At 38.2% G+C, this 18,301-nt stretch overlaps 1 protein-coding gene across 6 annotated transcripts in view; it reads left to right on the top strand.

The window, feature by feature from the left end:
- APOO (apolipoprotein O) overlaps positions 1 to 18,020 on the top strand; it is a 32,998-nt gene extending 14,978 nt beyond the window's left edge. For 2 of the 6 annotated variants that reach the window (XM_080357462.1, XM_080357461.1), the window contains exons 7-9: positions 5,715 to 5,822; positions 13,906 to 13,996; positions 17,719 to 18,020. In XM_080357462.1, coding sequence (XP_080213588.1) covers positions 5,715 to 5,822; positions 13,906 to 13,974 — 177 coding nt within the window. In that variant the 3' untranslated portion in view covers positions 13,975 to 13,996; positions 17,719 to 18,020. Of the gene's footprint in view, positions 1 to 117; positions 224 to 5,714; positions 5,823 to 9,573; positions 9,626 to 13,905; positions 13,997 to 16,475; positions 16,517 to 17,718 lie in introns of those variants that run through there. The other 4 variants (XR_013923119.1, XR_013923120.1, XM_080357463.1 and 1 more) reach the window with 4 other exon arrangements.
- The last annotated feature ends 281 nt before the right edge of the window (positions 18,021 to 18,301 follow it).

Genomic DNA, 18,301 nt, shown 5'->3' with positions numbered 1-18,301 from the left:
AGTTTTCTGCTTTTTGCTGGATGGAGTTTTGAGAAAGACAGTGTGCACTTTCTGGAATGGGGTAAGAATTCTGCTGCTTATTGGATACCTTTTCTGTTTATGTGTTTGTTGTTTCAGGCACATAAGAAGCATGTTAGCTTACAGTTGCTTAAGTGGGTTTCCTCTGAAAGAAAGAACTGAAGAGCCCAGACAATTGCTTAGAGCCACTGCTGATGTCAGGTCACATGTCTTTCTGTCCACACTTAATCATACTGGCAGATCCTCAGTTCTCCACTACATTCTTTTTCAAATCCAGCCTTTGACCACTCACAGTGCACATATTTTAGTGTGTCAGAAATACTTCATGTTTCAGGCTCTGGTAAATTTGCCATCCAGTTATTGGTGACTTAAGAATGACACTGACATGTCAGGATGAAAATACTGTATTCTCAAGAACTTATGATCTTTGTAAACAGAAAGGTCATTGACTTTGGGAGAGTCAAACAGCCTGTATTTGAACTCTGCCAGCATGGTGATACCCTGATCTTTGATGGAATCTTTTCTCTAGTGCTTTCAGGATTCAGATATTCTAAATACAGATAGCTCTGTTGATTCATTCTCAGGGAGTGGAAATTATGCCAGTGGCAAGAAAAAAAAAATCATTAAAATTTAAGAATCATAGAGATTTATGTTGGAAACTGAATTGAAATTCTAGTTGCCTTCTGACAGGGAAGTGGAAAGTAATTGAATGGTGTTCAAACTGATGTTATTGTTTTTAAAGAAGCTCAGTTCAGCCTTAACTATGGATTTGCTACTAACAGCTTCACAATATCTTGTTTATTTTATGAAAACTTTGAAGTGCATGATTGCCCTTTGATTAATTCACAGTTCTTAGTTTGACTGTAACAAGAAATCTGATAGGAGACCATGAGCCTGAAACTTGATTGATTTAGCTTTGGTGACTTGGTGAGGACACTAGACATAAGAGTTTAGAAGAATTTAGAAGCTTCTGTGAAGAGCGTAGTATCCTAGATACTGTTTTGGTTCCTCTAATCTCTTGCACTTTTTCTATTCTTAAAGAAGCAAAGTTTTAATCATATCAGGTCTTACTATCCATAATTTTTATGCTTTAATCAGAAATTCAAAGCACTTTCCTCTCTTGTAATTATTTGGAACTGTTTAATAGGCCTTTCAGAAAATTTCTGTAAGCCTAGAAAGTGATGCTGGCAGTGCAAAGCCCACTTGCCGAGTTAATAGAATAGTATAGGAAATATTCTGGAAAATAAATTTGTAATAATTTATTCTTCGTGTTATTTTTATTTTTTTTTCCACATTTGAGTACCTCATCATTGCTTTTTCACTTACAGTGGTATAGTTCCCTTCATTTGGTAAACTTTTGGATTTGACCACACTTTAAAAAAATGAAAAGGTTTTGAGTGTGCTTTTAAATCCTTCCCACCTTTATTAAAGACTTACCATTGAAAAGCTGGAAACGGTCAAAGCAAAATATATTTGCAGTTGAGGTACAACGCTTGATCCATCTGTCTGGAAGAAGACTTTTTTCTTAAATTAAAGTGTATGAGTTGTCAAGTGAAGTTATAGCAACAGAGTTGATCATTTGTGATCGTTTTCAGACACTTCATCTAACTGGAGATGGAAGAAATGTACAGACTACTTTTTTTTCCTGCTTTAGTAATTATTTTAATAAATCACAAATTTGTAAGGGATTTGTTTCCTCGTTGCTACTATTACTTTAATTTGTATAACTTTGAACAAATGGTCTGACTGTATGTGTGGCAAGGGAATGGAATTTAATACTAAAGTTTATTTTGTTCTGGTGAAACATTAGTGTTTTTGAACTGTATTGCTTTCTAGGTAATCACAATGTTCTAAAATATTTTATATTTACTGTCGCTTCACTTCCATCTGGAAAAAAAAAAATCCATTATGAAGTTTCTTAAATTAGTCTCTTTACCATTAGAATTAATTTTTGTTCCTTGTTATTGAAACTTCTCAAATTTCCTAAACTGGTGTATGTTATGCTTACCTTCTTCAAAGAATTAAAAGCTTCCTAATGCATAAGTTTATTTCCTTGATAAGAAACTAAATTATTTCTAAGTCTTCTCAACTTGTACCTTGGCCTTTGCCTGGTTCAGTCCATAAGCCATAAACAGTTTTAGTGGCACAACTGAGAGCATGACACATTACAGAAACTGTGGACTGAAAAGGAGTTGTAGTCACTTGGTCCATGTCTCCTATAGAATTAAATGCTTATGAAGTTGCACTTGGACTACTTTGTTAACAATATAAATGTAGAAAAGCCAGCAGATTCTCAGTTTAGCTTCTCAGCATGCAGTGTAGATCAACTCAGTAACCACAATTCTGCTTGATAGTCTTGACCTGTCACATGCAGTACAGTCAATATTATATGGTTATGGTCCTATGTGAAATTAAAATGTGGGAACTTGTTCACGTGCAGTTAGGCCTTAGGGGCTGCTGAGGCTACCCCAGTAGTGCCTAGCATGGGTGTCTGTGGCCCAAGGTCACTTCAGAACTATTTCAGAGTCATGCTTGAGAACCACTCAGTCTGACTTTTGAACTTGTTTAAATTTTCATGTACAAACTTGCTTAGTGTTGCATTGAACAGAGGTGGCATTGTAGCTTCTTGTAATTTAACACAAACAAGCTGGAAATTGTTATCTTCCAGAAATTAGAATTCCAGATGACTGAATGGAAAAACTTGTCCCTCTTTGAAAGGAACTCTTTGTATGAATGTTGGAATGAATGCTCTGAACAACTGAATGAACTGTTTGTATTATGATTGTACCTTTTCACTTTTCCTGGTTGGAACTGCTGCTCGCAAGAGTAGTGGTGGCAACTGCAGCACCCACCACCTGCTTCTTCAGCTGTTCCATGAGAGAGGTACAAAACACAAAGCTAATGCATGAGGTTCTTAGGGACATGGTTTAGAGGTGGACTTGGCAGTGCTGGATTAACAGTGAGACTCTATGATCTTAAAGGTCTTGTCAAACCAAAGCAATTCTATGACTCTAGTGTTGTGTTCATGAGAAGATGCATTGGGTAGTTATCAGAATTTCTTGGCTATGCTCCTGTTGACCCTGTAACTTGCAGCTTGCAGTCTATCTAGAATTGCATTTTTCAATGCCAGATGGGCGAGGGAGGTGATTTTCCCGCTCTGCTCTGCACTGATGCAGCCTCACCTGGAGCACTGTGTGCAGTTTCAGGCACCTCAGGATAAAAAGGATGTGAAGCTACTGGAGAGTGTCCAGAAGTTACAGAAGCTACTAAGTTGGTGAAGGGTTTGGAGGGGAAGCCGTATGAGGAGTGGCTGAAGTCACTTGGTTTGTTCAGCCTAGAGAAGAGGAGACTGAGGGAAGACCTCATGGTGGCTACAGCTTCTTCACAAGAGGAAGAGGAGGGGCAGGCGCTGATCTCTTCTCTCTGGTGACCAGTGACAGAACCCAAGGGAATGTCAGGAAGATGTGCCAGGGGAGGTTTAGGTTGGACATGAGGAAAAGGTTCTTCCCCTAGAGGGTGGTGCAGCACTGGAACAGGCTCCCCAGGGAGGTGTCACGGCCCCAAGCCTGACAGTGTTCCAGAAGAGACTGGACAACGCCCTCAGACACATGGTGTGAACTGTGGGGTTGTCCTGTGCAGGGACAGGAGTTGGACTCAGTGATGCTTGTGGGTCCCTTCCAACTCAGGACATTCTATCATTCTGTGAACTCAGGCAAACTGTGGAGGTGTGTTTGGGTCCCAGCTCTTGGGACGTGTGTACAGTGTTGAAACATTGGTTAACTCTGGCAGAGTGAACTATCTGGGCTACTGTACTTTGTGATGCTACTTCAGTCCAGCAGTGTGAATGACCAGTTTCTTATTTAGTGCAAGTCATAATTCATTTGATCATATAACTCCCATAATAATATTTTTAGGTTTTCGCTGTTAAGTGTTTAGAGTGATATAAACTATTTTAAGGGAGTATTTTTAAGCAGGAACAAGAAATGGCTTATGGATAGTTGTTTTGTTACTCATTTTATGTTGATAGCTGTGACCTTAGTAACGTTGCAGACAAAAAAAGCCCTTTGTTTTTTTGTGGTTATTTTTTGGTCATGGTAGGTTTGTATGGCTTGCACAGCTGATCACGCTATCTTTCAGGCTCCTCTGACTTTCAGAACTAATTTGTTGAAGTACATGAAAATAAACACTCTTGATACTGAAAAAGAAGATAACTGCCTACCTGTAATGTTTGAATTGTGGGCTTTTGGAGATTTGACACATTCATCCTTGTAACGGTGTACTTTTTGCTGATGACCTTGATCACCTTCAAATATAGAGAAAACACAGTGCATCATACTGACTTGTTTAAAACCAAAGTACAACGGTAATTGTCAGATGTGGTGACAAATATGCTAGCTCCTTGTATTTAGAACAGTTTATGTTTTGGATTTAGTTTTGACTTGGAAATTTAGATGGTCATTTGGGTTTTTTTCTTTTAATTTTCATTATTAAATAGACTCTTCTGTAAGATAGTGTGCCCAGAAGCACATCCCTTACCATTGCGGTATGCACCTGGTGTAGTTAACTGTGTTCAGACAAACAAAGGGAAGAGGTTCTTTGCACTGAGTGTGCCCAGCACTGGAGCTTCTTGGCACTGGGTTTTGTGGATGCTAGGGGAGGGGCAACAAGTTCATAGGAGGGAAATTCCTTGGGAATTGTACACATAAAAATCACCTCTGGCTCAGGAAATCTCTGAGCAGCAAATTGTTGGAGACTGGAAGAAACTTAAAAAAATAATTCAGAAACTTTCAGAAACATCAGAAAACTGTTTCAGAAGGATCATTTATGCTTGCCCTGTTCTCATAGTTTTGGTTTTCCAGCTTTACCTGTTGTGGGACATAAAGTAATACCTTCCTGTTTCTTTATTTCATAAGTTTTTTTAAAATTTAATAGCTGTTAGTTGGGCAAAATGTTCACTTCTGCTGTTCTTTATTTGTAAGAAAACTGATAGTGGTATGAAAGTGAGTATTGAACTGAGCTGTAAAAACCTACCACTCTTGAGTTTTAAAGGATGCTATGGATGTTACAGTTCTGTATTGTGTAAGGGGCAGGAGATACTATTTTTATTAGACTTAAGGATTTTTCCTGTTGTAAAATTACCTGTCAGTGTAATGTGGCAAAGGCAGTCTTTCCTAGGTGCCTTCTGTTTTAAGAATTGACAGCTGTTTATTCATGACAGCCACTTATCAGCAAATTAGGTCTTTCTTCTAAATAGTAAATAAAAAGAAACAAAGGGGTACTTTTACTGTTCTGTCAAAGCAGTAAAAATGTAAGATTGCAAAATAGTGGCAAACTAAGGGGGATTTTTTTTTTTTTTTTTTAATGAGTATGGTCAAATTAAGAAATAATTTGCTTATGTTAAATCTAAACATCAAATATTAAGAAAACCAGAATTGTTTCCATGCAGCATCATTCTACCCCTCTTTATACAAACATGTTTTCAGGTAGTCTTCAAACAGTTTTTTAGTGAGTTGGCTTTTCTTGTTCCTTGTGTAATTTTTTTTCCCCTAAGATGTTTATTAATGGTGTACACCCTGAGGTTGAACATGAAGATGTTAAAGATCTTGTGTTTTGAGACTTCTTCCACTTAAACAAGAAGGAAAATAATATTTCCCAGATTGTTAAGTTTGTGCTTTCTAATCTCTTTTGTTTCAAAGGTTGCTGGTACACAGCTGTATGACTGGAGTCTTCAGGGATATATTGCTGTAGAATCTCTTTGGAAGGACAACCCTAAGAAGAAGAAACCAGGGAAAAAAAGTGAGAAGGTAAAAGGTCTTAGGAACTTGATTCAAATACATGATGCATTCTACAAAATGCTTCCAAGTTTCTAAATAGGTGTGATATGATTGATTAATCATATTAGTTGAAGATTAGCACTGACTTGTGAAAAAATGGGAACTTGTATTAATGAATCATTACATTATGTAATGTCTTGATCATAATTTATAACCTGCCTGGAGCTTCTGGAGTTAAGTATCTTAATGATGTTTTTGTTTTTTATCGACTAGACATTTCTGTAATCCCACAGGAGCAAGCTGTCTTTGTTGTTGTATATCTGATAGAGACAGGCAAACTGACTTCGAGGAAATGTATGTAGATGGCTCAGTGAAGTGGAGTTTGACTGGAAAGCTGTGCAAGCTGGTTAAATGTGTGCCAGGGAGAGCATGTAAGATTTCTAGGGAATTTTTTAAACTGCTGCTTAAAGAAAGAAAAGTTCAGGTGTGTTATGTAAAGCTTCTGTAGTTTTAAATCCACTTCTAAACTCACTGCATCTTTAATTCCTGTTTTCTAAGCAACTATGCTTGTTCCCTTGATACAAACTGCTGCGCTGGCTGCAGACTGCTTCCCATCTCTTATTTTTGTTGCTTGATGTAGCATGGCAAAACTAACAGACTATTAGAAAACAACTTTGAACAAGCAGAAAGACTTGGTCTTTTACTGTGGACCTCCTGATTGAGCTGCAGCTCACAACATGGTATCAGTTCAGACTAGGCTGACAATGATTTGTAGCTTCTGGGTTGTAAGCCAGAAGTCCTACCTGACCAGAACATGGTATTTTCAGCCCTAAGATATAAGGGGGATAGCCACTGAGTGAGAGAAGTGTTGGAGAGGCAGTTGTACTTGAATTGACTGAAGGTATGCAGCTGAGTTCCTTAGGTAGGTCTAGGTGTGGACTAGTTCCAAATAAGCTGGACTGGAGAAATGCTCATGTATCTTGTGAGTTGCTGAGTCTTATGGGAGTGGAGACTTCCATCAGTGGATATTCGTCCCTGTCTTGGCCATGGGTGCTTTAGTAAATGCACATGTGTAGCTCTTTGAATAAATAAAGGTTAATCATACTGTACCTTTCCTAAAACCTAGGCTGTCAAAAAGTATCTCAGAAAAACAGGCTATGTTAAAATATTTCAGAAAGGCAAACTGACAGCATCAGTAAAAATTAGCTGAGCTTTTTATTTTATTATGTTCTGGGCTTTCAAAAGGAAACATGTGGTTGTTATTGGAAGGCAAAAACTTTTGAAGCTTTCATCTTATTATAAGGCTTATTCAAGCACTTGCTACCTCAGCAGAAAAACAAACGACATGCCAAATTGCAGAGACCACTAAGTAAACACACTTCTTTCTCTTCCTCCTTGCAGAATCTTTAGATCACACCCCTTAGTAGCCAAAACGTGTTATTTGCACAAAGGAGTGAAATGCTGTTGAGTGGTTTCCTCCTAAGGTTCATCCACTTGATCAGATAGTGTTAACTGTTGCTATTTAACTTCATGGATTAGGCAAGATACAAAAATCTGTGACTCAAATGAAGAAGCACTGTGCACTTGATAGAATTGCCTGCATCAAAGATATTCAGTGATCTACTGTCACTGGAGTATCCAGCCTCAGTGTTTGTTTGTCCTCTGAAGTTGTTAAAGAAAGGGTATTGTCTCCCTGGTCTCTGGAGAAGCTGAACAGCAGTTGTAAAAAGTCACATGCTTTTGAAATCACTAGAATGTGGACTGAAAAGTATTTATAATGGAAGAAGTCTGCTCTGAAACTTCCTTTAGTCTGTGTGGCTGAAGCAGTATAAAATTACATAGTTGAGAATTTTGGAGAGGTAGGGCCGGGTTTTTTGTTTTTGTTTTGGTTTAATTGTTTGTTTTAAAGATAGTACTATGATGGTCTATCAGGATATGCTCAGCCACAGTTAATAATGAAAACCTCTACCTTTTTTGATATGTATGAGCACCATTGTGTGCCTGACAGGAGACGTGAGAAGTCTACCCTAGGAAAACTTGTTTGTCTGTGTGATTGTACTAATGCAAAAAAGTACCTTTTGTTCATACAGACAATTAGATGCACCGAATCAGTATCATCCTTTCCAGCAAAAGAATTTCTGTTGTAAGTAAACATAAAGTTGCATTTTTATTGGAGCTTTTACTGATACAGAAATGTCATGGAAGAAAACAAGTGCTTGCAACTATCATATATTAAAATTGGCAAGCTTTCTAGGATAGATTCTGGGACTTCTATCTTAATTTGACAGCCCTGTGAAAGAATTGGGTTGGTTTTGTATATTTCTTATTGTCATAATAGGCAGCTAGATTCCTTAAACAAGGGAAGACAAATGTACATGTTATTCTTGAGTTGGTGTTGCAGCAGATATAACCCACTTTGTGGAACCATGCCAGAGCAAAAGATATGATTATTTTTGTTTTGTTTTTGTGACATTCACTCTAGCATTTTTCTGTTGCTACACAAATGGTTATTGCAAATAGTCAAGCAGTATATGGGTGGCTCTCCTTGGCTTGTGTTAATTTGGTGTGTTGCTTGTAATTTGATAGTTAAAGGTACCACAGCTGCGCATAACTTCATGTTTGTGCAGCAACATGTCATTAAAATAGATGTGATATGTTAATTTTCTGAAGGTTTTATGAAACAAAAACCTGTGCCAAATTGAGGTCATATCAACTGAAATCAAAGTTCTGCCAAGAACAACTAATTCCAGGACCTTCTGCTGCTACATTTCAAAACACTGTGGCTGGAGCCCCTCTGTACAGCAAGTCTGTCTCATAAGGTTTTGAATATGCTGTTTACAGTGCAGCATTCTGGTACCCTGAAGCTGGCTTGTGGATGGAGCCAGCTGGTCAGGATGACAGGGTGAAAGCCCTCTGCTAAAACTACACAAGTACCATAAGTAAAAATCAGTGTGCACTTTTTTTTTTTCCCCTCATAAGGGACAGCAGGAGTAGTTATTCAGCTTCTGTACACTTTATCTTGACATAATAAAGTACACAACTTTTCTGCTTCCCCCAGGTAGAAGATATGGTAGAAGAAATGTAACCATCTTGTTTGGAGGACAAGTATAGTTTTAATGGTTGTATCTTCTGAAAAATCTTTTGCTTATTTGAGTGACCTTTACTCACAAGAAGTAATTCCACAAAAATCAGTGGAATTAATATTAGCATTTATATTATCAAGGTGTAAATCTTTAGGGGAGGTGGTAGAAAAATAAACATATGTCCCTCAGACTTTGTTTATGTTAAACTTAGTGTAAAAAAATTGTAGAGAATCATACCAACATGCAATTTTTTAGAGTGATGCACTTGAAATTTTTTTGAGTAGCCTTAGGCGGCATCAAACTTTCACGACCGGGGCTTTGCAATTACAAATGCTAATATCTTATGTTGCCTTCAGCTAGTCTTTGTGAGTAACTGGTCCCTCTGCTCTGTTCAATAATATTGTAGTTCATGTAAGATAATATTTTTTTTACATTTCTTCTACACTTTTTTGCCTTCTAGTGCTTACAAAAGCGTTGAACTAGCTGAACTGTTAAGGCAGTGAATTGCAGCTTCTTTTTTATTTGTTTCTTCCCCCAGCTCACAGCAGTGTGTTTAATACTGGATGATTTATATCATCTTTAATACCTGTCCATAGGCCAGAGGGATGGACAAACCATAGCAGCTTGAGGATTTTGTGCAACAGCTTAAATTTAAGGACTGTGGTTTTCTATACAAAGGATTATAACTTCTTTTACAGAAAACTGCTTAAGGACCAGGATTTCAGAGCCACAGTTCTGAACTTGCCACCTGTAAGTTTTTAACAAACAGGTCCTGTTTGTTAGCTCATTTGATGTTTATTTTCCCGAAATGCTGCCTTTTTGCCCTTCCTCTTCTGGCTCTGGTTTCAATACTTCCCTAAGTTGCACTGTTGTATTGTGCTGTAGGATTGTTAGCTCCCATACTAATGTGACTGTCTTCAAGAAGGACATGTGTTACTGCTCCAAATCGCTTAAATCCAGGTTTTGTTCCAGCCAGTGAGCTGATATGTACTGAAACACATAGAAAAACAGTTTTCTTAAGTTCTTTCCCACTTTGTCTTGTCTTTATACCACTTGAAGACTTTTGCTGTATTTTCAGCTATTCTGGATTCTCTCTCTTCCACTGACACTGAATTTGGCACTTGTTTTTACTGAAGTGGCCAAGATATGAAAAACTAGAGCAGCACAAGAGCTCTAAGAGGACCATCCTCTTCAGCACTTGTTCTTCATGTGTGTGTGCTTTCCCACTTTGGTCCAATTGGTAATAACATCTTCTAGAAAACTGATAAAATTGTTTTGATTTGTTTTGGTTTTTTTCCTGTCTGTCATTTGATTGTTTAAACAGCTTCAGAGATTGGGAGACACTCTTGTGGCTTATTGTTTGGTTTTCATTTGTGCATGGTCTGTTGATAGACACTATCTGTGACTTAGCAATACTGATTTTTTATATATATATTTTTTTTAAACCTATATATATTTATTATACATATAAAAATATATAAATATTTTAAAAGATATCTATATGGCTATATCTGGGTATTTTTATTAAGTGCTAGCTAGTGACAGAGTGCTTCCAAGTGCAAAGACTGCTTGGCTTTGTGTACTTGTTTCTTGTGCTTGCTTGGAACAAGCATCAAAGAAGTTGTGGACCTGAACTTTCCTCACCTGAAAGCCCTGGTGGAAGTTGTGTTGTCAGTGCGTTGACTAGAGTAGCTTTACCATCAGCATCATAGGTTGTAACTGTGTCAAACCGAGAATAATTTTTAAGTCACTTGTATTTTGAGCATCAACATAAAAAGCTGAGCTTCTTTCTGCAGTGAATAAATGCTTGTAAGGCTTATTTTCAGTAGCTTCTGAACAGATAAGCAACAGTTAGGTCATCTGAACTAAAAGATAAACCTCTGCTTCTGACAGAAAATACTGTTCCCTGTCATACACTCTTTTTATTGTTTGGTAGCAAGAACAACAACAGACTAAAACTTGTAAAAATTACTACTTCTTTTGGATTGGATCCTTAGTTTGGGCTGTGGTGGATTTAAATGTTTAAATGAGGTAGGAAAGACAGAATCTGCTCCACAAAAGGTTAAGCTTTTTAGGGCAACTTAAGAGTAATATTTTTAAAAGTCCTTCATATTTCTGAGGGAGCTAAGTTCAAGCTCAGTTAAAAATAGAAGACAGAGAATAAGTTATTGACTAGGGGAGGATGAGTTAAAGTAAACCAGTGATGTTCTCTCTATTCTGAGCAATACATTGCAAACAAAAGAAGAAAAGGTAAATTATTAATCTGGGAGCACAGAGGAGCCACTCTTTTTCTTTTGCAGCTGTTTTTTCCCTGGTGGCCAGACTCTGCCTTTCAAGAGTTTTCCAGAAGCCTAAGAGAGACCTATACCTGCCTTTGGAGTTATGATTTCTGAGGTTAGGTGCCAGTGTAAAAAGGCTTGGCTGTCTGCAAGACTTTCTCAGAGAGAAAATCAGAAACTAACTTCTGCATCTGGGTAGGCTGTCGCGTGAGAAAAAAGCCACCTCACGTTTGTTTTTTTGATCTTAAGATAGGTAGGTTTGGGGCATTTTTCTCTGTATGGAAGGAAAATTTTCACAGAAGTAATTGCATTTTTTTAAGTTTGGCATTTAAAAATTAGGTTTCCATTATCTCTGTTAGATAATGTGAGCTAAATTGGGTGGGTTTTAATCTCTTGTGTACTGAAACTTTACAAGAAGCGTTGTTTACAGTCCCCATAGGTCCAATATTATTTTCAATTTGAAATAATGATTTTTTTTTTTAATCCCGTGGCATCCTAATGTATTGAACACTTGACTAACAAATATGTTATGGAGATTTCTTATCAGCTACCTTTTGGTTGAAATGTCAGATGCAGAAGAATGCAAAATACCTTCTGCTGTGGGATAAATCTCTGCATGAACTCCTCTGGCCACCCAGATATATTTTGGAATGGTTGTGTTGAGCCAGAAAGTAGAAACACTATCTTGAATGTGAGCCTGCTTCTAATTATGAGAGGGCATCGTGGCCCAGAGGTGGCTTGTCTTCTGGGTCGTTGCTCTAAACACATTTTTTTGCTTCTGATGTGGTTTTGAGTGTGACCAGGGGACCTTAACACTTCGTTGTAAAATTAGGTGTGTTTATGTCCTCTGCCAGCTCAAAGGGTGTCCTTTCCTCGCTACCCACCTCACTGCCTGATCGGTCTTACTCAGGCTCGCTATTTATGTAGTGGACACATACAGCGGGTGGAATTAAAAGAACTTTTTATTTGCTGATTCAGCAAATGAATTTGTGTGAAGAATGACAGTGTAGCAGTGGATTGGGTTGAATTAAATAGCTCAGGCTTAATAGGTCTAGGGAAGATGAGCCCTGTGGTGAGATCTGCTGAGCTCACTGAGCAAGACCGCTATTTTCATGTACATTTGTGTGTGTGTGTTGCTTTGGGCTTTTTTCCTCTTTCAGGACCAAAAAACCCAAGAAGCTTGCTTAAATACTATTTGCTTTTTACAAGTTGAAACAAGCAAGAGGAAAAACATAGAACTCTCTGTGAACAATTTATTTTTTGTTAATTTGTTCAGGATTGAGTAATCCCTGAGATGAGGCATTGTGAGTCAGATTATTAGTTACAAATTGTAGTAAAATGTTGTAACTTACAAGTTCAGGTACAAGAAAATTACAGCGTAGATCATTATTTTGAAATGGGTATGGTTTGTGGATGTGATTTCCTATATTATGAAATATCTGGGGTAGTGATCAAAACAAAATGGGTTATTGAAAGAAAGAGTTCCCTTTAAAGGTCTTGCTAGGCATATTTTGAATAAGGAATTTAAGAGTTGTCCTCATAATTCAGTTTTAATGTATTGAGTCTGTATCTCCAGCACAGCATATGCAGGGTCTTACAGACTCGGTGCCTTACTTGTAGTATTTGATTTGTGCTGGGACATAAATTTGACCCATCCTGTGAAATATTTGTTTTCCAGTCTCTTCTGTCTTCTTTTGTTACATTTTCCATTGCATTTAAGTCATATTGGTAAAAAAGTCTTTTTAGAAAAAAAAGAAAATGCCATCTAATTTTCATGTGTGGAATTTGAGAATAATTGAAACTGGCTGTGACCTCTGATCGTCTCATCCAACTCCTTGGTCAAAGCAGAGACAGCTTTGAAGTTAGATGTCATGGCTCAGGCCTTGTGCAGTCAAGTGCTGAACATTTCCAAGGAAGGTGATTCACAAAGTTCTCTGGAAAACCTACTCCAGTACTTACCAGTGGTGTTATACATTCCCCCCCCCCCCCCCAATCCCACTTCAATTCAACAGAAATTTGCTGTGTTCCTGTGTCCTTTGCTCTGTGTCCTTTTGGTGTGAATCTCTGGGAAGCTCTTCCAGATACCTAAATGCCCATTAGAGAGCTGTGGGTAGCAATTAGGTTCCCCTTTGTCTGGCCTTCACCAGGCGGAACAGACCCACATCTCTCAGGCTGTCCTAGTCTGTCATATGCTGCAGTCCCCTAGCCATGTGTGTGGCCCTATAAGTATTTTTTTTATTGATATCTATTTAAAACTATAATCAAATGCCTGTTCTTCGTGTCATATTTGGCAGACAGATAGACCAGATGCTCTAACAAGCCTCTCTTCGTTCTTTGATTTCTATCATTTATTTTGGGGAAAGTGTGAGAACGCTCTCTTAAAGGATATGTACTAAAAGAGACCTATTGTATAAATCCACACAGAATTCCGAGAATGCGAAATAGCAGCTACTCTGTGGGAATTCATCCTCTGTTATTAGTGCAGGCAAAATGAGTCAATTAAAACATTTCTGTTGAACTACTTGTTCTTTCAAATCCTTTAATTGCTCAGCTAACTACAGGAAGACTAAAATGTAGGAACCGTTTGGGAGAAGATAACATTTGAATATATTACACTGAATTAATCTCATCAGCCACTTGATTTTGCAAGAAGTTTTTGTTTCAGCTTTTGAAGAGGGTTTCTGTTCTGGCAAAAACGTTAATCATGGAGTGCATCATGTGAAATTTTGTGCATATTTTTCCCTCCTCAAGGGTGATGCAGATGGTGACAAGCCCCTGGAAATCCATGCTGCTTCAAATGAAAAGCAAGCCCAGAAGTAGAACACCAGATCACTTGGCACAGGTAAAGAATAAAGACTCATAACAGCAGAATATTCTGGAAAAGCTGAACATTTGCAAGTTGGATTTGTAGTTATTTTGGTGTTGATGAAGAAAGAGGGAAGAGAAGTAATAATTTTATTCATCTCAACATTTGTCAAGAATATGTGTGCTCCTTAATGCTCTTTAAGTTAACTTACCAAAATTCTTCATCATTAGAGCATAGCAAGCAAATATACATCTCCTCTAAGGGTTCCAGGTTAATTTACCAAGGCCTTCTTAATGTATTGAGTTTTCTTCTTCCTTCCCTTTCCATTTCTGCCCCTGTACCAAAAAACTCATCTCATCTGTGCAGGTATGAAGGAGGGGAAAGAAACCTCTTTCCTGCTTATATGTTTTCGCTAAAGATTTGTCAATGCCAGTAACAGTTCACAACCTGCCTGACCTTTCACGTTGATGCCTCTTCCTAACGAGACATCCTTCAGCATTTGGGGATGGATGATGGAGGAAGCAGAGGTTGCCTTTCCCAATTCTCCAAGCCAGAAACTCAAGCTGAGATGTCAGTTTTGTTTCTGACTTGGCCCCTGGGTTGCTTTTGAATCTCGAGCAAATCCTGTGATTGTTGGTTTCTAGAAAAGCAAACCAAAAACACCTTCTCAACTGTTTTAAGATGGTTCAGTTTCATAGAATAAAAATTGCTGTGTATTTGAGGCTCATTATTACTGATGATAATGCAGTTGGGCATCATTTAGTACAAAATATCAGATAATATCTGCTCTGAGTTGATAAAGGATGTCTTTTCTGAACATGTCGTCTACTTGCTTGGCTTCATCCTGTATATTCACATCACGTTAGAGACTTACTTTTCATCAGAAAATGATCTTAGCATTGTAGGGACTCCTCGTTATTTTTCTACGCAGTTTCATTTACCAGTGATTTTTTTCTAACTAGCAGCTGTATAAATAGTGTCCAGATTTAGAAAAATGCATGTTTTTTTCTTCCATGCATTATCACCAGTCACAAATGTTTGCAGATGTGATGGAATGCAAACATCTGCTGAGCAACAGCATTCCACTGTTACACAGTCAGCTTGAAAAGCAAAACTAGTTTCTAGTGTTGTGTTTTCCTTAATGTATTTTTTAATTACTGTAGTGAATTATCAGAAGGGCAAAAAAGTATGTTGACTGGCTGATTTACTGAGTAATTAGTTTTTCCTTCAGACATACAAATATGAAGCCTTTAAGAATACATATTTTTCAAGTGTTTTGTAAAATAGCCACATAAATTCAAAATTTAAGAAAAAAATAGGAAGAACAGTTTTGTTTTGAGTAAAGGTACCCTGGAGAACCAAGAGGAAGTCAAGCTTCTCTAAAATTCACTTAAATGTTGTCCTTATTGTGAACTAGGACACAGCTACTAAACTGTAAAGAGCCACTGTGCAAATATCAAGGTTCATTACAAACAGAAACCTGTAAATGGTTGGTTGGTTTTGGCATTTCTACTGTGTGAATATAATTTCTGTTAGGCCTTTACTCACTTTTTTAAATGTTCGTGCTTTTTTCTTCAGGCACATAATCTTTTTAAGGGGGGATGTGGGTGAAAGGAGAGGAACAAAAGCTGAAGAGTTAAGTTGATTGTTTAGGTACTTAAAGTACCTGTGTGCTGCTGGTTTTGTAATCTACTTGCTTTGCCACATATTGTTTCTGGAGGAGACACATGAATGGAACTCCTAGATTTTTGACCTAGAGCAAGCAGATGGTGAAAGTTCAATTTGGTATCAATTTTCAGCTGTTCTCTGGGGGTGGTGATTTGTTGCTTGTGCTTGAAATCAAACTCAGTTATTTAACTGCAAACCCAGATCCAGATGTTTTGTTGGATTGGGGTGATCCCAAAGGTTAGAGAATGCTGCTGTGATCTTTGAAAAGACACATTTGTTTATTCTGAATGATATCAGTCTCACTGTATTTTCAACTGTTGGCCATATTCCTAGATGAATCTGATTGCTAAAATAAATACAATATCATTTTCCTCATAAAGATTTGCCACAGCAGGGGTCTCTGAATTGTGATTTGTCAGCCAAGAACAAAATTGCTTCACACTGGAGACAGTAACATATTTCTGCATTCCAAAAAACCAGAAGCATTGCACCTCCTTTATTATAGTATGTTTGTCATCAAAATTATATGCAAACTACAGCTCAAATCACATCTTATGGGAGAAGCAAGCTTTAATTTTATCCAGCTGTTGTGCTGAAGAGTTACATGGAAGTGACATGGCTTTGTGTTTTTTCCACAAAGGTAGCATATCTCATTTTCATTCTGTTCTGGTTCTGTATGTATGTAACTCAATTTTTTCAAGTTAAATTACCCTGGCTTTGTACCAGAATAAGTGCAGTTGATGGGAGTTAAAAATAATTTGAGTTGAGAAAGTTGGTTTGCTACACAAGATTCCAGTTGGTGTTTTGGTGCTATGGAGTGTTCTTTCTCTCTTTTATTTTGATACAGTTCAACAATTAGAGGCCTGTATCTCGTGGAGTGCCTCAAGGGTCAGTACTGGGACCAGTAATATTCAATACATTAATAAATTATTTGGATGGGGGAATAGAGTGCAGTGTCAGCGAGTTTGCTGATGACAGGAAGCAGGGAGGAGTGGCTGACACACTAGAAGGCTGTGCTGCCATCCAGCGAGACCTGGACAGGCTGGAGAGTTGGGCAGGGAATAACCTAATGAAATTTAACAAGGGAAAATGTAGAGTCCTGCATCTGGGCAGGAACAACCCCAGGTTCCAGTATAAGTTGGGAAATTACATATTAGAGAGCAGTGTAGGGGAAAGGGACCTGGGGGTCCTGGTGGACAGCAGGATGACCATGAGCCAGCACTGTGCCCTTGTGGCCAGGAAGGCCAATGGCATCCTGGGGTGTATTAGAAGGGGGGTGGTTAGTAGGTCAAGAGAGGTCCTCCTTCCCCTCTACTCTGTCCTGGTGAGACCACACCTGGAATATTGTGTCCAGTTCTGGGTCCCTCAGTTCCAGAAGGACAGGGAACTGCTGGAGAGAGTCCAGCGTAGGGCAACAAAGATGATTAAGGGAGTGGAGCATCTCCCTTATGAGGAAAGGCTGAGGGAGCTGGATCTCTTTAGTTTGGAGAAGAGGAAACTGAGGAGTGACCTCATTAATGTTTATAAATATGAGTGTCACAAGGATGGAGCCAGGCTCCGATCGGTGACAACCAATGATAGGACAAGAGGCAATGGGTGCAAACTGGAACACAGGAGGTTCCACTTAAATATGAGAAGAAACTTCTTCTCAGTGAGGGTGACAGAACACTGGAACAGGCTGCCCAGGGGGTTGTGGAGTCTCCTTCTCTGGAAACATTCAAAACCCACCTGGACACATTCCTGTGTAACCTCATCTAGGTGTTCCTGCTGCAGCAGGGGGATTGGACTAGATGATCTTTAGAGGTCCCTTCCAATCCCTAACGTTCTGTGATTCTGTGAACTATAGGAATTGAACTCTTTAGAGCAAACATAATAATTAGTGCTATAATGTCAGTAATTTGAAGAGTTAAATTTCTTTACTAAAAGTGAATTGGTATTGAGAATTTTCTATCTACCAAGTTGATCAAAACCTGTTTGGGCAACAAAGTTTTAATTGCACTTTGGTAATGGAAAGAAAAAGCCTATGGTATTTAATTCTGCATTCTCCCTCCTTTTCCCCCTTCTTATCTGTCACCTTTCTTTGGTTACAGGTGAAAAAAAATATATAGGTATGAGCAACATTTTCCAAGAGAAAGAGGAAAACCATCTGAATCCATTTTTATTTTGAATGTGACTAACCTGTCTCAGGAAAAGACTAACGGTGTGCTGCTTCGGCTTCTGGTATGGAATCTGTGAAAGGACACTATGGATCTTAGGTCAGTCTTGAGACCTCAGTCCTGCAGTGGGACTCAAGTCTGCCCATGCTTGTCCCATGGCAGCATCAGCATTGCAAGTAGCAAGTCTCAAAATTCCTCAGTCTCTTATTATTTATATATAAAATAAAATTCCAGTTACACAATAAGGTTTCTTTTTTTTTTCCCCCTTCCTCGTCTTTAAACTCATATATGTGACATTGCACTATCTGTGGAAGGTTCTTGAGATGCTGTTGACAATGGCTGTATTTTTAACAGTGGGGAAAAGCTTAAAGTAGCATGATGGTTTGGCTACCATTAGCTAATAGAATTATGAATGAGAACAATTACAATGACTCTTGTGTTTTGTCTGAGTCTCTATACAAATCTTCTGCCTCATCAGTGCCAGCAGGAGGTATATAATGAAGCATCTGTGAGTTCC

The sequence above is a fragment of the Nesoenas mayeri genome (genome assembly GCF_963082525.1).
Source record: "Nesoenas mayeri genome assembly, chromosome: 1".
NCBI lineage: Eukaryota > Metazoa > Chordata > Aves > Columbiformes > Columbidae > Nesoenas > Nesoenas mayeri.
The sequence above is the reverse complement of the archived record's forward strand: the minus strand, read 5'-3'. Positions and strand labels throughout refer to the sequence as shown.